At 43.7% G+C, this 22651-nt stretch overlaps 1 protein-coding gene across 4 annotated transcripts in view; it reads left to right on the forward strand.

The window, feature by feature from the left end:
• Positions 1 to 22651, forward strand: part of drosha (drosha ribonuclease III) — a 125731-nt gene that overhangs the window by 77997 nt on the left and 25083 nt on the right. For all 4 annotated transcript variants that reach the window (XM_055881250.1, XM_055881249.1, XM_055881252.1 and 1 more), the window contains 3 exons: positions 7494 to 7651; positions 14825 to 14930; positions 16225 to 16366. In XM_055881250.1, coding sequence (XP_055737225.1) covers positions 7494 to 7651; positions 14825 to 14930; positions 16225 to 16366 — 406 coding nt within the window. The remainder of the gene's footprint in view (positions 1 to 7493; positions 7652 to 14824; positions 14931 to 16224; positions 16367 to 22651) is intronic.

Genomic DNA, 22651 nt, shown 5'->3' on the forward strand with positions numbered 1-22651 from the left:
GGGTGTCCACATACTTTTGCATATATAGTGTATGTAAGGCCCCCCTCCCCATAGAGCACAGCTTACACACACACACACACATACATACACACTGCTCCAGTTATCCTCTCCACATGAGTTTTGCTGTCTGCTGTGGGATATGATCAATGTAAATGCTGCTAAGACAGTAGAAGACAGTAGTACACGTCTGTGTGCGTAAAGCAGAAACGGTTCGTCTGTATAGGTGCAGCAGGCGGTGTGTTGTGTGAACACACTCCATTTCTAGCTAGTTCACTCTATTGTCTAGCTGCTGTTTCTGCTCTCCGTAATCCTCTTTCTCTTTCTTACTGTTATCCAGACACCCTCTCGCTCTTTCATGCTCCGTCTCTGTCTCTCGATATCTTTTATTCTCTTTCTTTCTCTCCTCATACTGTCTAATTCTTTCTCTCTACCTCTCTCTCTCCTTTGCTTTGCATGATCTGCCTAGAAACATTGGAAGTAGAGTGAAGAGCATGTTTGTTTGAAATCAGGATTTGGAAGAAGAGATCAAAGATGGCGTAACAGGATTATTCTCCAGTCCCAAATCACATGGGGCCTCCAGGGACCCAAACACTGCTTGTGTGTGTGTGTTTTTGTGTGTCAGTTCCACTTATTGTCTTGTTTTACCAAAATGCTCCAGCCACTCATTCTTGACTTGTTACTAGCTTCTAACGATGGTAGCTGATGGTAATTTCAGCCATGCCCTTCCCACCAGCAGCCTTTGAGGTCAGGGTGGAGCCTTGGGGTCAATCCCACAATCCTCAGCGGTCAGGGAGGGACTACTCCTGGGTAATTAAGAGGTTTGGAGCAAAATGCCATCCTTCCATCTCTCCATGGGTTAGTGGGTTAGTCAGGGTGGTCTCCTCCTCCTACTTACCTTGTGTGGCTGGCTTAGTTCATGTAAGCTTGATTTCAATGACCTTTAACATGAGTTAATCAATTTACAATAAGATTATTATTTAAGTGAAGACATCTGTTTTTGGTAATGTTGGTGAAGTTGGTTAGCAAAGAGAATCCACATCTGGCACAAAGGCTCTCTCTCTGACCTTAAAGGGTTAACCGGTGCCTCTTTCGCTCTCTCAGCCTAAAGGGTTACCAGGTGTCTTTCTGCCTAAAGGGTTACCAGGTGTCTTTCTGCCTAAAGGGTTACCAGGTGTATCTTTCTTTCTCAGCCCACAGGGTTACCAGGTGCCTCTTTGACTTCAGGCAGGACATGAAGGCTGATGATCGTCAGGAGTTAGTTTGCTGAAAGAGATTCACCAATAAAGAGGCCCAGGCTTATGGTGATGCCAAGCCATCTCCAGGATCCTGTTCATGTAGTAATGGTGTGTGCGTGCACCTCTGTGTCTGTTGGCCCATGTGCTACATTAGCATAAGCACCATGGCTAAGTGCTGCCTGCCTGCGCAGCGCTCCTGGCTCAGTCAGTCTGTGGAGAGAGTGAACAGAGCAGAACGATTCCTGGTTGACAACATGCACAGCTTCATGTCCTCCCTGTTCCCCTCTGCTCTCTCTCTCTCTGCACCAGCACCTGCCTCTTCACCCCCCCCGTCGGCTCTCCGAAATCATTTACCACTGTGTCATTCACGTCAACACGCAACGCAAGCTTCACATCCCCTTTTGGTTCAGTGTGAATGAGTGTGAATACGGAGACTGAGACTACTTTCCATGCTTTAGGCCGGGACTGTGAGTGCTCAGAGTTGTGATGGGGGGGGGGGGGGGGGATAGTTACTTATCGCAATATTGTTTTTGGACTATGTTATATTGATATTTGACTTCATTAGCTAGCGCTAGTCGGCTGTACCTGCGCCAAAACCCCCGGTATTCTTCATCCTATAGCTTGTTCTCCATCTTTTTAAATAGTGGGCCAACATGTTTTCAGCACTTTTATTTCCTTGATTGGTCAAAACTCGTTTTCTCATGCTCTTGTCTCTCTGCAGCAGCCGTATAGTGAGCAGTATGTTTGGAACATATCACACTAAAATCACAGTATCGAATCGCAATACATATGAAATCGCGAGAATGGCAATACTTATCGTATCGCCACCTAAGTATTAGGATAATATCGTATTGTGAGGTCCCTGGCAATTCCCAGCCCTATCAGACGGCCAGCTGGGCCCTACACTTTGTAGGGAAAGGGGGATACCTAGTCGGTTGCACAACTGAATGCATTCAACCAAAATGTGTCTTCCGCATTGAACCTGGTCATTTTTCCACATTGTTTTTATTTTTCATGATTGATTTTTCCTTTTGAACCGTTGCTAGCAGGCCAGCCATCATCCCCTTAGAAAAACTCCACATAAAAAAATGTGTCAAACTAAATGCCAGACTAAAAGTATGTGTTTGTGTGATACAGCGTTCTGAATGCTGGACTCGTCAAATGCCGTTAGTGGTGACGCATGGCATTTAAACAGTTGTCGTTAATTAAGAGGAAGGCAGATGTGAAAGTCTTCTTTGGGGCTAAAGTGGGAAGACGGAACCATGACATTTCCAGCAGCCGTCCAATTATAATGAAGAGTTGGCAACCAACCACTCTGTCTGTTTGACACTTGGCGTCTAGCTATTTCACCACTGCTTGGTCTATATTGCTTCAATGAAAGCAGACAAACTCAGAGGGACAATGTGCGATATTTACTGCTCTCCAGTGCTCAATGGAATATATACTGTGTGTACAAAACATTAGGAACCCCTGCTCTTTTCATGACGGAGACTATCCAGGTGAAGGCTATGGTCCCTTATTGATGTCACCTGTGAAATCCATTCCAATCAGTGTATATTAAGGAAATGAGACCTGTTAAATAAGGATTTTTAAGCCTTGAGACAATTGAGACATGGATTGTGTATGTGTGGCATTCAGAGGGTGAATGGGCAATACAAAATATTTAAGTGCCTTTGAAGGGGTTTGGTAGTATGTGCCAGGCGCACCAGTTTGAGTGTGTCAAGAACTGCAATGCTGCTGGGTTTTTCACGCTGAAACAGTTTCCCTTGTGTATCGAGAATGGTCCACCACCCAAGGGACATCCATCCAACTTTAAAAATTAAAATAAAAAATATATATATTTAACTAGGCATTGCAAATAAGATTTTGTGTTATGGAATTGTATTGGTCAAACCTCCGTAGCAAGCAATCAGTAGCAAGCCAGAGACCAATTACAGTTTACATACACTTAGGTTGGAGTGATTAAAACTCGTTTTTCAATCACTCTGCAAATTTCTGGAATTGTGATGCAGTGAATTAGAAGTTTACATACACTAAGTTGACTGTGCCTTTAATCAATCTTAAGAATGTTGATAACCTGTCTGACTCTGGCGTTCCGCCAGCGGAATTCCTCCCACATTCCACTGAAAGGCAGAGCGCGAAATTCAAAATATATTTTTTAGAAATATTTAACTTTCACACATTAACAAGTCCAATACAGCAACTGAAAGGTACACATCTTGTGAATCCAGCCAACATGTCCGATTTTTAAAAATGCTTTACAGCGAAAACAGCACGTATATTTATGTTAGCTCACCACCAAATACAAAAAAGGACAGACATTTTTCACAGCACAGGTAGCATGCACAAAGCCAACCTAACTAACCAAGAACCAACCAAACTAACCAACAAACAACTTCATCAGATGACAGTCTTATAACATGTTATTCAATAAATCTATGTTTTGTTCGAAAAATGTGCATATTTCAGGTATAAATCATAGTTTACATTGCAGCTACAATCAGAAATTGCACCGAAAGCAGCCATAATAATTACAGACACCAACGTCAAATACCTAAATACTCATCATAAAACATTTCTGAAAAATACATGGTGTACAGCAAATGAAAGACAGGCATCTTGTGATTCAAGCCAATATTTCTGATTTCTTAAGTGTTTTACAGCGAAAACACAATATAGCGTTATATTAGCTTAGCACAATAGCCAGAAACACAAGCCATTCCCCAGTAGTAAAAGTTAGCGATCGTGACAAACCAGCAAAAGATATATAATTTTTGACTAACCTTGATAAGCTTCATCAGATGACAGTCCTATAACATCAGGTTATACATACACTTATGTTTTGTTCGAAAATGTGCATATTTAGAGCTGAAATCAGTGATTATACATTGTGCTAACGTAGCATCTTTTTCCCACAATGTCCGGATATTTTTCTGACACTTCTGACACACATATTCTGACCAAATGACTATTCATAAACATAACAAAAAAATACACTAGTTCTTAATGCAATCGCCGTGTTAGAATTCTAAAAATAACTTCATTACGACATCCAGCTTAGGTATAGCGAGAGAGTACCCGAAAGCTGGGCGCAAAGACTAGCACAACATGTTCGACAGATATATGAAATAGCATCATAAAATGGGTCCTACTTTTGCTGATCTTTCATCAGAATGTTGTACAAGTTGTCCTTTGTCGGGAACAATCGTTGTTTGGATTAAGAACGGCCTTTTTCCCTCTCGATTTAGCAAGCACACTTGCCAAGTGGCGCGAATCTCTCCATGTCAACAAACGGAAGAGAACGGAACACGGCAAAACTCCCGAAAAAATTTCAATAATCTGATTAAACTATATTGAAAAAAACATACTTTACGATGATATTGTCACATGTATCAAATAAAATCCAAGCCGGAGATATTAGTCGTCCATAACGGCAGCTTATCAGAAGGCAAATCCAGGTCCCTACTCGCGCTCTCCAGAAAACAGGAAACTGGTGACACGTCATGCCAAGAGCTATGATTCGAGTCCAGATCAAGTTACACACTCAATATCTTCTCTCACTGCTTGTTGACATCTAGTGGTAGACGTATGAAGTGCATCTAAACTAATAAATAACAAGGACTTTAATAGGCAGCCCCTAGAAGAGTGCATCAATTTCAGATTTTCCACGTCCTGTCAGGAAGTTTGCTGTAAAAGCAGTTCTGTTTTACTCACAGATATAATTCAAACGGTTTTAGAAACTAGAGAGTTTTCTATCCTTTAGTAATAATAATATGCATATTGTACGAGCAAGAATTGAGTACGAGGCCGTTTAAATTGGGCACGATTTTCCCCCAAAGTGAAAACAGCGCCCTCTGTCCTCAACAGCGCCCTCTCTCCTGTGTCCTCCATACATCTTGAATAACGTTCCAACCGGAGAATTACATTGACTTCAGTTGAGAGATGGAACGGAGCTGCCTATCACGTGAACTTGCGTGTTCAATGCGTGGTCACCTCATGGCAGTGATTACTCATTCCTGTCTCCTTCGCCCCCCCCCCCCCCCCCCTTCACATTAGTCATCAGACAAAGTTCAATTGACTGTTGACATCTAGTGGAAGCCGTAGGAAGTGAAAACTCATCCATATCTCGCTGTAATTTCAATGGGAGCTTGGCTTAAAATCTAGCAGCCTCAGAAAAAATCCAAACAGGAAGTGGAACTTCTCAGGTTTTTGCCTGCCATATGAGTTCTGTTATACTCACAGGCATAATTCAAACAGTTTTTGAAACTTCAGAGTGTTTTCTATACAATACGAATAATACTATGCATATATTAGCAACTATGACTGAGGAGCAGGCCGTTTACGCTGGGCACCTCTGTGCATCTTTCATCCAAGCTACTCAATACTGCCCCTGCAGCCATAAGAAGTTAAACAGCTTGGAAAATTCCAGAAAATGATGTCATGGCCTTAGGAGATTCTGATAGGCTAATTGACATAATTTGAGTCAATTGGAGGTGTACCTGTGGATTTATTTCAAGGCCTACCTTCAAACTCAGTGCCTCTTTGCTTGACATCATGGGACAATCAAAAGAAATCAGCCAAGACCTCCAAAATTGTAGACCTCCACAAGTCTGGTTCATCCTTGGGAGCAATTTCCAAACACCTGAAGGTACCACGTTCATCTGTACAAACATTAGTACGCAAGTATAAACACCATGGGACCACGTAGCCATCATACCGCTCAGGAAGGAGACGCATTCTGTATCTTAGAGATGAACGTACTTTGGTGCGAAAAGTGCAATCAAACCCAGAACAACAGCAAAGGACCTTGCGAAGATGCTGGAGGAAACAGGTACAGAGTATCTATATCCACAGCAAAACGAGTCCTATATCGACATAACCTGAAAGGCCGCTCCGCACAGAAGAAGCCAGTGCGCTAAAACCGCCATAAAAAAGCCAGACTAATGTTTGCAAATGCACATGGGGACAAAGATCATACTTTTTGGAGGAATGTCCTCTGGCCCGATGAAACAAAAATATAACTGTTTGGCCATAATGACCATTGTTATGTTTGGAGGAAAAAGGGGGTGGCTTGCAAGCCGAGGAACACCATCCCAACCGTGAAGCACGGGAGTGGCAGCATCATGTTGTGGGGGTGCTTTGCTGCAGGAGGGACTGGTGCACTTCACAAAATAGATGGCATCATGAGGGGAAAGTGTGGATACATTGAAGCAACATCTCAAGACATTAGTCAGGAAGTTAAAGCTTGATCACAAATGGACAATGACCCCAAGCATACTTCCAAAGTTGTAGCAAAATGGCTTAAGGACAACAAAGTCAAGGTATTGGAGTGGCCATCACAAAGCCCTTGTGGGCTGAACTGAAAAAGCGTGTGCGAGCAAGGAGGCCTACAAACCTGACTCAGTAACACCAGCTCTGTCAGGAGGAATTGGCCAAAATTCACCCAACTTATTGTGGGAAGCTTGTAGAAGGCTACCCGAAACGTTTGACCCAAGTTAAACAATTTAAAGGCAATGCTACCAAATACTAATTGAGTGTGTGTAAACTTCTGACCCATTGGGAATGTGATTAAAGAAATACAAGTTGAAATAAATCACTCTCTACTTTTATTCTGACATTTCACATTCTTAAAATAAAGTGTTTATCGTAACTGACCTAAGACAGGGAATTTGTACTAGGATTGAAGGTCAGGAATTGTGAAAAACTGAGTTTAAATCTATTTGGCTAAGGTGTATGTAAACTTCCGACTTCAACTGCAGATACTGCTCTCTGCTAGAGGCTGATGGATGCGTCTATTAGACCTAGTATATCTCCTGATTTAACACATGCGTTCTAGCATATCCCTTCCCCTAACAAGGGAGGTCATCATTATTATGCAGTGTTCTGTCTCTGTTAAAACCCTATTGCACTGAACTAGCAACCATGGGGTTGGGGGGGGTTAGGAAAACATGCCAGGAAAACATCTGACTAGATAGAAAGCGTATAGGAAATATAATGGACTTATATTTTCAAACAACTGGCCTATTCCTGGCCCGCAAAGGAATCAGTCAAATCAAATCTGAGCGGCCCTCTGTTGAGTCCTGAAATCCCCATGTGGCCCTCAAGCCAGAAAGTTTGCTCACCTCTAGTCTTCTACCTGCCCGTCAGAACCAGGCTTGCCTATCCCTGCTCTAATCTAAACCACAGCTGAATTTCACGGAGGTGCCGCACTTTTCATGCGGTGTTCAGCTGTAAACGCTGTGTTTTGTGTTTTACCAGGTGCAGGAGCCGCAGACGGACAGGCAGCTGATCGAGACGTCTCCGGTGCTTCAGAAGCTGACAGACTTTGAGGACACCATCGGTGTTATGTTCACACACTGTCGCCTGCTGGCCAGAGCTTTCACATTGAGGACCGTGGGCTTCAACCACCTCACACTGTGAGTATGGGAGGGGTGCGTGCGTGGCTCCCCGGTCTATCCTCTGTCCCAGTACCGTAGTGATGGATGGACTGTGCAACTCGTAGTTGTCCCACTGCCTAATCCTGGGTCTTTTACAGCCTGTGTAGTCCTCCCAGGGGACACTAAAACCCCTCTCCAGCCATTGCCTGACTCCGCTAGTGAGGTCACAGCCCCACTCTCCCATGGGAAATTTAGTTTTTAAATGTTGATTATATTTACTAGCTGGCCCGCGGCTTTGGTTCTTATTCATTCTCTCTCGTGCGAATGGTCTTTCCCTCTCTCCCTCTGTTAATTTCTCTCTTTGTTCCTCTCTTTCGTTCCCTCTCGTTCTTGCCCTCGTTCTCTCTCTCTCTTTCTCTTAGCTTAGTTTATTGCTACAGGTTTTATTTGCTTTAATTGACACTTCATGTGTTATGGCTACACATTTTTTTTTTTTACGAATGTTTGAGATGTTAGACTTCATTTGACCCCAGAGTTCATTCCAGATGCCAACATCAATATAATTGTCTCAAAGGGCTTATATATCAAATCAAACTTCATGTCTAAAATAATGGGGAAATCATTGATTTTATAAAGTTTCTGGCATTTAGGATTTCAATTGAGTGAAGAACCACTGTGTTTCTCTGCCTGCGTCTCACCTGTTATTTAAGGCTTTCATTGCTTGCAACTTGCTGTAGAAAAATAGTAGCATTGTTTTAAAAGCGAAAGAAAAGCTGCACACTCCGATGCCGTACTTTATTCATCCACGTTTCCACAGCACGCTGTCTTTATTAGGTTTTCACCAACTGTACTGTAGCGTTGTTCATTTATTGTGTTAAAAATGACATGTAATGAGGCGTAATTGGACGAGTCATGTGGGCTTTTAGGAGTTGTGCTTCACTGTGTAGTGTACACAAGGTTTAAACGTTTGATCCATTCACAATAGTGAACTGGACAGCTAAACCAAACGACCAACTAGGACGTTTAAGCGTGTGCGCGTGGCGCGTGTGTGTGTCGCCTGCGTCAGTGTGTGTTTTAATCCATCACTTTAATGTCAGAGCCTCTCACCACTCACGGTCAGTGAAGTCGATTAGAGGGCTGGAAGTTGAGCTGTCAAGGTTACCTTTGAATGTTGTCCTCAAGGTAGCGAAAGTCGCCTGCAATGCTAACCCATTATTAATGCTCAATTTATTATTATAAACTGGGTGGTTCGAGCCCTGAATGCTGATTCGCTGACAGCATGCATGACAAAACATTTATTTGTATTGCTCTAATTACATTGGTAACCAGTTTCTAATAGCAATAAGGCACCGCGGGGGTTTAGGGTATATGGCTAATATACCACAGCTAAGGGCTGTATCCAGGCACGCCATGTTGCATTTTGCGTAAGAACAGCCCTTAGCCATGGTATATTGACCATATACCACACATCCCCTTGTGCCTTATTGCTTAATTAGATTGCACATTAGTCAAGCCCAATGTAAGTACTCCGGTGTCCTTAACACTAGAACCTCTGGGCCTTTCAGCCTAAAAGTACCGGCTAGAGAATTTTTGAGACCGTTGCTGGAAGTCTCCTTTAGCAAACGCGTCAGATGCATGTCAACCCACAAGGTGCGCAAACATAAGCACCAACGCTTGCTAGTGCATAAACAATTGTAAAGGATGAATTGCATTAAGAAATATTGGTGGAAATATAGCCATGACAAGATACTGTATCCCACGTACTGTGTGCTGCAACATGTGCTGCAACATGTGCGTGACACTGTCGTGACGTGACTCTCATTAATGTGTGATGACTGTTGGCCTACTATGTTTAATTGTTACTAGATGAAAGTAATCATGTAACAATTAACTCATTAGGAATTTAGGGCACCACTTTCCAACCTTGTTGAGGATGGCTCGTTGTCTTGGCTCAAAAAGTCTCAAATTTGAGCCTCAAATCAGTGTAGTAGTGTGGGCTCAATAGCATCTCATTAGTGTGCAAGAGTGAGAATCAGCTGTACATGTGATGGAAGAATGCACTGTTCATGCAGAGGGTTGCAATTCCATTGAATTGGGGATAGTTTAACCAAAATATGCCACAAGACTTAGAATTGCCTTGTCTATAATCCCACAAAAAAGGTTCACTGTTATAAACTAACTGTTTTGATGAATTTAACCAAAATTCCCCAAATTACCGGGCTTAACATCCCATGTAAAAATTCTGGGAAAATTCTGGAAAGTTTCCGACCCCTTGTAGACCTAGTCGCAGCTGGTGGTTCTTCTATCCCGGGATGTTAATTTTTAACTCAATCTTTTATACCCTCGAGTAAAAAGGGGTGTTTGAGCTCCCTCGGGCATGTCAAGTTACGAGGCAAAGTGTTTTTTATTTTTTTATTTCATCTTTATTTAACTAGGCAAGTCATTTAAGAACAAATTCTTATTTACAATGACGGCTGCTATGATCTCGTTAGAGAACTAAAATCACAATCCTATCGTCACAAAAATAGAAAAGGGAGAGATTCGCCTCCTGCCTAATTTACAACCGAGTGTAACCGGCGGTGGGAAAGAGGGTCTGGTAGTTGTCAGCTATATACCAAGCTGATTTGAGGCCTTTGACCCACCCCCAGGAGAGTCATGACAGCACATAAACAAAGAAATATGTCCAGCGCTCTGGAAATGTCTCTTTACTTGAGGTGTAAGGCCTGCTCTCTTTGAAGTCCCCTTTGTTGCTCTCTCGTCAGTCTTTTCTACCCAAATCGTGCCATTCATTCCAGATTTCTGTCTCACGTGGCAGTCGGGATCACCGTATGTTGGCCCAGTTCTGTTTTTTCTGCGGTGAGGCTCAGGCATCCGAGGCGGAGGCTCAGTCAACATCAGAAACAGATGACTCTTCATCAGCAACGTCGATTTCGAGCTCAATATCCGATCCTACATCCGACTCCAGCTCATTTAAATTCTGCAGCGTTGTACTGCTGTCAGTGCGCCTGATTTGACTCCGAGGGGAGATAATATAACATTTCCCGCCTTTCATGATAAAATAATTAGACCGCCCACAATTCTTCATCATTGATTAAAATGTGATGCCGATAGAACTGAGTTTGAAATTGAATCAAATCTAGCTTCAGATAGTGTGAATTGTGTTCATTGAGAACAAGAGGTCGGTAGCAATGTGAATCTGACACCTCCAATGTAGGGCAACCTTAAGACTGATCTCATTACACTGGAAACCGGAATGAAGGTTGTACAATTGGAAAGTACAGTTGATAGAGGAGACGGACACACGCACACCGACACAGTAACGTCATGGCGGTGGAAGTAGATGGATAGAGGCTGACCTCTTGGAGGACGTGGAGCTGTGAGTGCACCCCTTTTAGAGATCCCAGAGACCGGAGACAAGCTCAGACTCTACCCACTAAATCCCCTCGGCTGCCTCCCAAATCGGACACTATTCCATATGTAGTGTCACACCTTTGGCCAGAAAGTAGTGCAATATAAAGGGGATTAGGGTGCCATTTGGGATGCAACCCTTTTTCTCATAGGCCCCTAATGATTAGGTCACTCAATGACTGCCAGGATCAATGATCCCAAACCACTAGAGGCCGCATCACTACTCTCCTCCCGCTTCGCTCCGCTCAGGTTATATACAGTGCATTTGGAAAGTATTCAGACCCCTTGACTTTTTCCAGATTTTGTTACATTACAGCCTTATTCTAAAATTGATGGAAAACATTTTTTTCCGTCAATCTACACACAATACCCGATAATGACAAAGCAAAAATGGGTTTAGAAGTTTTTGGGCAGATATATATAAAAAAAACAAAAAAACAACAGAAATAGCACATTTACATAAGTATTCAGACCCTTTACTCAGTACTTTGTTGAAGCACCTTGGGCAGCGATTACAGCCTCGTGTCTTCTTGGGTATGACCCTACAACCTTGGCACACCTGTGTTTGGGGAGTTTCTCCCATTCTTCTCTCCAGATCCTCTCAAGCTCTGTCAGGTTGGATGGGGATTGTTGCTGCACAGCTATTTTCAGGTATCTCCAGAGATGTTCGTTTGGGTTCACGTCCGGGCTCTGGCCGGGCCACTCAAGGACATTCAGTGACTTGTCCCAAAACCACTCCTGTGTTGTCTTGGCTGTGTGCTTAGGGTCATTGTCCTGTTGGAAGGTAAACCTTCGCCCCAGTCTGAGGTCTTGAGCGCTCTGGAGCAGATTTTCATCAAGGATCTCTCTGTACTTTGCGCAATTCATCTTTCTCTCGATCCTGACTTGTCTCCCAGTTTCTGCTGCTGAAAATTATCCCCACAGCCTGATGCTGCCAACACCATGCTTCACCTTAGGGATGGTGTCAGGGTTCCTCCAGACGTGACGCTTGGCATTCAGGCCAAAGAGTTTAATATTGGTTTCATCAGATCAGAGCATCTTGTTTCTCATGGTCTGAGAGTCTTTAGGTGCCTTTTGTCAAACTCCAAGCGGGCTGTCATGTTCCTTTTTTTACTGAGGAGTGGCTTCTGTCTTGCCACTCTATTGGTGGATTGGTGCAGAGATTGTTGTCCTTCTGGAAGGGTTCTCCCATTTCCACAGAGGAACTCTGTAGCTCTGTCAGAGTGATCATTGGGTTCTTGGTCACCTCCCCGACAAGGATCCTTCTCCCTCGATCGCTCAGTTTGGCCTGGCAGCCAGCTCTAGGAAGAGTCTTGGTGGTTCCAAACTTCTTCCATTTAAGGATGATGGAGGCCACTGTGTTCTTGGGGACCTTCAATGTTGCAGACATTTTTTGGTACCCTTCCCCACATCTGTGCCTCGACACAATCCTGTCTCGGACCTCTACGGACAATTTTGCTCTGACATGGATTGTCTACTGTAGGACCTTACATAGACAGGTGTGTGCCTTTCCAAATCATGTCCAATCAATTTAATTTACCACAGGTGGACACCAATCAAGTTGTAGAAACATCTCAAGGATGATCAATGGAAGCAGGATGCACCTGAGCTCAATTTCCAGTCTCATAGCAAAGGGTCTGAATACTTAAGTAAATAAGGAATTTATTTTTAATATGTTTCATAAATGTCTGTCTGTTTACGCTTTGTCATTAGGGGGTATTGTGTGTAGATTGATGAGAAAAAAGCATTTATTGAATCCATTTTAGAATAAAGCTGTAACGTAACAAAATGTGGAAAAAGGGAAGGGTTCTAAATATTTACCGAATGTACTGTGTAGCCTTCCCGGTCGGATCAGGACCCCTGCTGTGGGGAACACTATTCCCCTAAAAGATAGAACTCCCAAGTCGCAGAAAAGCCACTTACACACAAGCACACAGTCATACATTCACACAGGCGCTACAAAATGGAGCAGTCGTCCCTGAAACGTGGTGCTCCTGAAGCTGTTAAAGGTTTTTTTTAGTTGAAAGTCAGGGCGGAATAAAGACCTGGGATTCACACTTTACTTTAATTTCCCCCTTGCTTTCCCCTCCCTTAACCTACCCACTACTACCGCTGCATTGTGCCTCCTGTTGGTGGGAATAAGGGACGGCTCTTTGTGCCTTTCACACTGAAATGCTTTTCTTCTTCCCCGACCCTCTCTCACGCGCCTTTTCGCTTTTTTTCCTCTCTCTCGTTTTTTCTCTCGCCCTTTTTCTTTCTCTCTCACAAACACATGCTCACTCACGTCTAACACACACATCTTGAGTTACAGTATGCTGCAGCACTCATTTCGCGCTTTCTCGCTCTCTCTCTCTCTCTCTATCATGCGCTCTTGCTCTCAACATCCTAATGAAACACATTCCAGAAGAATTTCCCAGTTCAGATATGCCGCATAACATAAAACGCGCCAGCCGACGCCACAGAAAGGGGACAATAATCTCTGACCTTTGATGTTGATGCGCTCCCCTCTCCCCCTCCCTTCACTCCTCTCTCCTCTTCCCTCATCTCTAACTGTACTCTCCTGCTCTCACCTGCTGATCCTCACATCTCTGTCTGCTTCCCAAATAATGCCCTGTTCAGTGCACTATTTTTAACTAGTGCCATATGGGCCCTGGTCAAAAGTAGTGCACTAAATAGGGAATAAGGTGCCATTTGGGATGCAGTCCATGTCTATGTAAATCTCCCCCTTGGATCCACTCTTCTCTCTGTGGTCTGTGCTACCCGCCCTGGTTCCTTGGCACAACATCAACCTACATCTGCAACACTGATCTATAATTCTGTTTAATTAAAGAGCATTGCTGCGCAGCGCCTCTCCTCCATCTCCTACCACACTGCAGTTACAGTAAAGTGCACCCCCCTGTCCAGCACGGTACTACTGCATAGAAAGTATGAAGCTCGGTCACTCACTGAAGATGATCAAACGCATCCATAGATATCAGTGGGGGTGGGGGTTTAATGTTGGAAGAGGTGTTTTTGTGCACGCCTGTGTTTGCGCACGTGCTGTGCATGTCTGCTTGTCCTAGTTAATGCAACGCAATTAATTGAAACTCACCTACGTGCAGCGGTGTCATTTATCCAATCCAAGCTTGCAATTCTATTTAACATTAACAGTATAGACTTTGTGCGTACGTGCACATTAGTGGTTTAGGGCATCTCATTCAGCACGCAACTCTTAAAGACGCACTATGCAGAATCCCTCTGCCATTTCCTAGTTGCTAACATTCGAATAGTTCACCTAATTTCAGTTGATGTGAGTAAACAAGTGTAGAGAATCATTGTACCGTCTAAACCACTGTGAAATATCTATTCCATAACCCAAACTGTTGTATTTACTATTGAGAATAGTCCAGCGTTACTTCTTGAACCATTCCTGGGTATTTTATGACGCTGGTGTACAAAACCAAAATTCAAAGATGCAAAAATGAACTTAAAAACAAGAAGCATAGAAATGGTGCACATAGAACAGATCTATCACTTCTTAGACTTGCTTTCAATGAGATTGGCAGATCTGTAACTCACATTTCTATGTGAATTTTGTCAGGTCACCCAAAAAGTTACATATTGCAGCTTTAACATACAGAGGTAAAGCCAGTATGGATTTGACTGAAAGTTGAAGCCGCATTTTGAGTTGAAGCCAAAATGCTGTGCACCTGAATAAACCCGTCTTTCCTCTCCCTCACCCCTCTTTGCCCATCTCTCCCGGCCTCCACTTCTCTCTACCTCCCTCCCTCACCCCTCTCTACCCCTTCTCCCCCTGTCTTCCAGGGGTCACAACCAGAGGATGGAGTTCCTTGGAGACTCCATCATGCAGCTGGTGGCTACAGAGTACCTCTTCATCCATTTCCCCGACCACCACGAAGGACACTTAACGGTAAGGACTTCCAAGAAAACCTCTAATGTCTCTCCATCTCTTCTTCCTCCTCATCTTGCACTCCTCTTTCTCTCTCTGTGCGCTCCATCGCTCTCCCTCCATCTTTGTCTCCCCGTCGGTTCCTCCCTCTACCATGAACATCTATAAGCAGCAGTGTGTACGTATCCTTGTTTTCTCTGGCCCATCCGTGTTATTCACTGCATCCTTTACTCTCCCACTGCACTTACTAGTGCACCTCTCTTTAACTCTCCCTCCTCTTTGTATCCCTCCCTCTTTCTTCCCATGTCTTTGTGTGCTGAAAAAAGTGTGTCAGGGGGAGAGAGAAAGAGAGAGCAGTTGGGTAGCCATTTGTTGTATGGGAAAGTGGCTTTGTCTTTAATAGCAGGCCCTTTGTTGATAGGTGGCTCTCTCTCCCCTGTGATGGCAGTAGAGTACAGATGGAGAGCGATGGACTTTCTCCGTATTGATGGTGCTGTAACAGTGTGTGTGGTGTTAGGGGTGTTTCCGTGTGCCTCTTATATAAAGGTAACCTCTGGAACATTCCATCCGTGAATTTTCCATATTTTCAATCAATATTGAATGCCCCCCCCCCCCCCCAAAAAAGCCACTCTTTATTTTTTGGTTCCTTTTCCATCAATTCTCTGCAGTCAGAAAAAAAGAACATAGTGTAAGTTCTGGAACCAATTTGTCATAGAGAAGTCGTAACTAAAAGCTGCTAAGTAAAATCAGATCTCCAGTTAGATATTTGTTAGTGGAAGGGAGTAGACGTGACATCAATGGGATAAAAGCTCTGCAGTGAAGCATAGCTAAGTGACGGCGAGCTCTACTGAGGATGTGATGGTCCCGGGCCTGCCCAAGAGTAGAAACAGACTCCGACTCGAATGGATTGCAAGTAGATTAGTGCTCATTCAACATGTGTAGCTTTTTAGATGCGACTGTGTGTCGTCGAGACCGAGTTAGCTAAGACGTCCCACAGCCTTTGTCTCAACTCATCTACTTTATTTCCCCCTCTGCTATATTTATATTTATCATGTTTTCAGCTGTCTCTTTTAGAGCAGGAAATGCACTTGCCTTGTTTTGACATATCTTCATCTGGAGAGCTTTGAGTCACTATGTAATATTTATGCCAGTGAAACATTGAATATCCTGCACTGTAAAGCATCTGTGATGTGTTAGTCCATATGTTTTTTTTTTGAGGGGGGGGGGGGGGATATGTGCAAAAGAGCATCTGGGACTTGGATATGTCTGTGTTTGATCTAAATTTGATTTCTGCATGTGTGTGTGTGTTCCACAGCTGTTGCGTAGCTCCTTGGTCAACAACCGTACCCAGGCCAAAGTTGCAGAGGAGCTGGGCATGCAGGAGTTCGCAATCACTAACGACAAAACTAAACGGCCAGTGGCCCTCCGGACCAAGACCCTTGCTGACCTGTTGGAATGTGCGTATACAGTTCACAGCCCTTTTGAATATACATTTGCCGCCAAATATATTGGCACCCTTGTACTTTTCTTAAATAATTCCCTTTTTTCTTCTAAAATAAGTAGTTTGATTTTAGTACGTTATTTGATTTTCAACATTGCAGAACAATTTTCTATAAACTTAGGTTAACGATAAAACATGTTTTGAATAAAGACAAATGACAGCATTATTGGCACCCCGGAGCTAGTACTTGGTTGCACAGCCATTGGCCAAGATAACTGCGGACAAATGCTTCTTGTAGTTTCAATGAGCTTCCTCCACCGTTCTACTGGACGATTGGCCCACTCTTCAGCAGCAAACTGTTTTCAGATCTCGGCATAGGTTTCGGATGCGGTTCAGATCTGGACTCTTTGATCGACAATTGAGAACAGTCCAGCGTTACTTCTGGAGCCATTCCTTGGTGCTCTTTGATGTGTGTTCGGGGTCATTGTCCTGCTGGATGACCCATGACCTTTATTTTCGAAATAAAAATTGTAAACTGAAGTTTACAAAAATGAAAAGTTAACTTATTTTTGAAAAATTGGGAACTATTTAAGAAAAGTGCAAAGGTGACAATATATTTGACCGCAACTGTATATTATATATGCCATTTAGCAGACACTTTAACAAAAGCGACTTAGTCATGCATGCATACATTTTACGTAAGGGTGGTCCCAGGAATCGAACCCACTATCCTGGCATTGCAAGTGCCATGCTCTCTCTACTGAGCTACAGAGGACCACAATCCTTGTCATTTCATGTGTACTGTATTTACAAGGTCTCTCTTCTGACTTCTCACTTAAAAACGGATCGATTGCCATTTTGTGTGTACTGCATGTATGTCCGAAGACTCTCCTTTCTCTCTGTCTGAGATTTTTAAACATGAGCCATTATTATTTTTCATTTATTGTACGAACAAGGCATATATATCTTTTAATTAATTGATTATACCGTGCATTCGGAAAGTATTCAGACTCATTCACTTTTTTCACATTTTGTTACATTACAGCCTTATTCTATTTTTTTTTTTTACAACAAATCTACACACAATACCCCATAACAACAAAGCAAATACAGGTTTTTAGAAATTATGTCAAATGTTACATTTACGTAAGTATTCAGACCCTTTACTCAGTACTTTGTTGAAGCACCTCTGGCTGTGATTAAAGCCTTGAGTCTTCTTGGGTATAACGCTACAAGCTTGGCCCACCTGTATTTGGGGAGTTTCTCCCATTCTTCTCTGCAGATCCTCTCAAGCTCTGTCAGGTTGAATGGGGAGCGTTGCTGCTGTTCGATTGGGTTCAAGTCCGGGCTCAGGCTAGGCCACTCAAGGACATTCAGAGACTTGTTCCGAAGCCACTCCAGCATTGTCTTGGCTGTGTGCTTTGGGTCGTTGTCCTGTTGGAAGGTGAACCATCGCCCCAGTCTGAGGTCCTGAGCGCTCTGGAGTAGGTCTTCATCAAGGATCTTTCTGTACTTTGGTCCGTTCATTTTTTCCTTGATCCTGACTAGTCTCCCAGTCCCTGCTGCTGAAAAACTTCCCCACAGCATGATGCTTCCACCACCATGCTTCACCGTAGGGATGATGCCAGATTTCCACTAGACGTGATGTTTGGCATTAAGGCCAAAGAGTTGTCTTGGTTTCATCAGACCAGAGAATCTTGTTTCTTATGTCTGAGAGTCTTTAGGTGCCTTTTGGCAAACTCCAAGCGGGCTGACATGTGCCTTTTACTGAGGAATAGCTTCCATCTGGCCACTCTACCATAAATGACTGATTGGTGGAGTGCTGCAGAGATTGTTGTTCTTCTGGAAATTTCTCCCATCTCCACAGAGGAACTCTGGAGTTCTGTCAGAGTGACCGTCAGGTTTTTTGTCACCTCCTTGACCAAGGCCCTTCTCCCTCAATTGCTCAGTTTGATCGGGCAGCCAGCTCTAGGAAGTGTCTTGGTGGTTCCAAAAATCTTCCATTTAAGAATGAGGGAGGCCACTGTGTTCTTGGGGACCTTCAATGCTGCAGTCATGTTTTGGTACCCTTCCCCAGATCTGTCCCTCGACACAGTCCTGTCTCGGAGCTCTATAGGGATAATTATTTCGATATCATGGCTTGGTTTTTGCGCTGACATGCACTGTTCACTCTGGGACCTTATATAGACAGGTGTGTGCCTTTCCAAATAATGTTCAATTAATTGAATTTACCCCAGGTGGACTCCAATCAAGTTGTAGAAACATTTCAAGGATGATCAATGGAAACACGATGCACCTGAGCTCAATTTCGAGTTTCATAGCAAAGGGTCTTAATACTTTTTTATATATTTCTGTTTTTTGCTTTGTCATTATGGGGTGTGTGTAGATTTATGAGGATTTTTATTTATTTAATCAATTTTAGAATAAGGCTATATCTTAACAAAATGTGGAAAAGAGGTCTGAATACTTTCCGAATGCACTGGATATGTAAATCTGTGGTATCCCTTTTTGGACAATGCTCTCTCCTTGAGGTTTTGAAGGAGAGAGCATGTTTTTGTACGTTGGCTACATGACCTCTCATCTCTCCTTGACGTCTTTAAACCTTGAACTATTGGCGTTTTCCATCTTCTCTTTCCTTCATCAAATGCCAGTAAGAGATGTTTAATTGTCCTGTGGGAGTACATGGACCTGGCCTTGTCCTTTGGCTTCTGGGCCCTCTGCTGCTTGCTTGGTGACCGGAGGGTTGATGAATGAGTCTGAGGGCTCTGTGTCATGGCTAGTGAAAATACATGTTACAGCCCTCCCTCCACTCACTTGGCCTTCCAGTCTTCAGACATCAAGGCTGAGTCTGTGTCCCAAATGGCACTGTATTCCCTACATAGTGCACTACTTTTGACCAGGGCTCATATGCATCTGATCAAAAGTAGTGCACTATGTAGCTAGCAGGTTGCCATTTGGGATGAATCCTGAGACCAGGCCTGAGCATTAAGGGTTTGGGAGGTATTGGGCGGGCTCAAGTGGCAGCACCATGACGAGGTGTACCATACTGGATGCTCTTCAAAGGCCAAGACACAAGAGGATGACATGCACCGTACACACACACACACACACACACACACACACACACACACACACACACACACACACACACACACACACACACACACACACACACACACACACACACACACACACACACACACACACACACACACACACACACACACACACACACACACACACACACACACACACACACACACACGATTTGAACATGAAACACTCAGGGAGAGCGTCTTAAATCCATCAAAGGCAACATTATATAGGGAGAGCTTTGTACTTGGTGCCACATACACGCACACACACAATAGAGGTCGACCGATTATGATTTTTCAACGCCGATACCGATTATTGGAGAACCAAAATGAGCCGATACCGATTAATCGGCCGATTTTTATTTATTTATTTGTAATGATGACAATTACAACAATACTGAATGAACACTTATTTTAACTTAATGTAATACATTAATAAAAATCAATATAGCCTCAAATAAATAATGAAACATGTTCAATTTGGTTTAAATAATGCAAAAACAAAGTGTTTGTATTGCACTTTTACTTTCTTCTCCAACACTTTTGTGCCAATACTAGGCACTTTAGTATTGCCAGTGTAACAGTATAGCTTCCGTCCCTCTCCTCGCTCCTACCTGGGCTCGAACGAGGAACACATTGACAACAGCCACCCTCGAAGCAGCGTTACCCATCACTCCACAAAAGCCGCGGCCCATGCAGAGCAAGGGGAACAACTACTCCAAGTCTCAGAGCGAGTGACGTTTGAAACGCTATTAACGTGCACCCCACTAACTAGCTAGCCATTTCACATGCCAGCAGCATACCACCCTGCATACCACTGCTGGCTTGCTTCTGAAGCTAAGCAGGGTTGGTCCTGGTCAGTCCTTGGATGGGAGACCAGATGCTGCTGGAAGTGGTGTTGGAGGGCCAGTAGGAGGCACTCTTTCCTCTGGTCTAAAAAATATCCCAATGCCCCAGGGCAGTGATTGGGGACACTGCCCTGTGTAGGGTGCCGTCTTTCGGATGGGACGTTAAACGGGTGTCCTGACTCTCTGAGGTCATTAAAGATCCCATGGCACTTATCGTAAGAGTAGGGGTGTTAACCCCGGTGTCCTGGCTAAATTCCCAATCTGGCCCTCAAACCATCATGGTCACCTAATAATCCCCAGTTTACAATTGGCTCATTCATCCCCCTCCTCTCCCCTGTAACTATTCCCCAGGTCGTTGCTGTAAATGAGAACGTGTTCTCAGTCAACTTACCTGGTAAAATAACGGTAAAATAAAAAATTAAATAAACATCGGTTACACCAGCCTAATCTCGGGAGTTGATAGGCTTGAAGTCATAAACAGCGCAATGCTTGAAGCTGAGTGAAGACCTGCTGGCTAAACGCACGAAAGTGCTGTTTGAATGAATGCTTACGAGCCTGCTGCTGCCTACCACCGCTCAGTCAGACTGCTCTATCAAATCATAGACTTAATTATAACATAATAACACACAGAAATACGAGCCTTAGGTCATTAATATGGTCGAATCCGGAAACTATAATTTCGTATTTCCGTTCCGTATTTTATCTAACCGGTGGCATCCATAAGTCAAAATATTGCTGTTACATTGTACAACCTTCAATGTTATGTCATAATTACGTCAAATTCTGGCAAATTAGTTCGCAACGAGCCAGGCTGCCCAAACTGTTGCATATACCCTGACTCTGCGTGCAATGAACGCAAGAGAAGTGACACAATTTCACCTGGTTAATATTGCCTGCTAACCTGGATTTCTTTTAGCTAAATATGCAGGTTTAAAAATATATACGTGTATGGGTTTTAAGAAAGGCATTGATGTTTATGGTTAGGTACACGTTGGAGCAACGACAGTCTTTTTCCCGCGAATGCGCACCGCATCGATTATATGCAACGCAGGACACTCTAGATAACTACACATGGTGGATGATATTACTAGTTTAACTAGTGATTATGATTGATTGATTGTTTTTTATAAGATAAGTTTAATGCTAGCTAGCAACTTACCTTGGCTTCTTACTGCATTCGCGTAACAGGCAGGCTCCTCGTGGAGTGCAATGAGAGGCAGGTGGTTAGAGCGTTGGACTAGTTAACTGTAAGTTTGCAAGATTGAATCCCCGAGCTGACATGGTAAAAATCTGTCGTTCTGCCCCTGAATAAGGCAGTTAACCCACCGTTGAACAAAAATATAAACGCAACATGCAACGATTTCAAAGATTTTACTGAGTTACAGTTCATATAAGGCAATCAGTCAATTGAAGTAAATTCATGGGGGCCGTGCATTATCATGCTGAAACATGGTGATGGCAGCTGATGAATGGCACGACAATGGGCCTCAGAATCTCATCACGGTATCTCTGCTTTCAAATTTCAATTGTGTTTGTTGTCCGTAGCTTATGTCTGGTCATACCATAACCCGACCGCCACCATTGGGGCACTCTGTTCACGAGGTTGACATCAGCAATCCGCTCTCCCACACCGCCATACCCATCTGATTCATCCGTGAATAGCACACTTCTCCACCATGCCAGTGGCCATCAAAGGTGAGCATTTGCCATCTGAAGTCAGTCATGATGCCGAACTGCAGTCCGGTCAAGACCCTGGTGAGGAAGACGAGCACACAGATGAGCTTCCCTGAGACCGTTTCTGACAGTTTTTGCAGAAATGCTTAGGTTTTTCTAACCCACTGTTTCATCAGCTGTCCAGTTGGCTGGTCTCAGACGATCCGGCAAGCTGAAGAAGCCGGATGTGGAGGTATTGGTCTAGCGTGATTACACGTGGTCTGTGGTTGTGAGGCCGGTTGGATGTACTGCCAAATTCTCTAAAACGATGTTGAAGGCGGCTTAATTCTATAGCAAATGCTTTGGTGGATATTCCTGCAGTCAGCATGCCATTTGCATGCTCCCTCAAAACGTGAGACGTCTGGCATGGTTGTGTGACCGATGCACATTTGAGTGGCCTTTTTTTGTCCCCAGCACAAGGTGCACCTGTGTAATGAAAACACTGCAGTGTAGCTCAGTTGGTAGATTATGGCACTTTCAATGCCAGGGTTGTGGGTTCGATTCCCACGGGGGCCCTGGTCAAAAATAGTGCACTATATAAGGAAAAATGTGCCATTTGGGACACAGCCTATCTCTCTACACAGCAACTGAAATATTACTTATTACCTCCTCTCTTCACTTTGACTCCAGCCTGCCTTCTCTTGT

This window comes from Salvelinus fontinalis, chromosome 25 (assembly GCF_029448725.1).
Source record: "Salvelinus fontinalis isolate EN_2023a chromosome 25, ASM2944872v1, whole genome shotgun sequence".
In the NCBI taxonomy this organism is placed as follows: Eukaryota; Metazoa; Chordata; class Actinopteri; order Salmoniformes; family Salmonidae; genus Salvelinus; species Salvelinus fontinalis.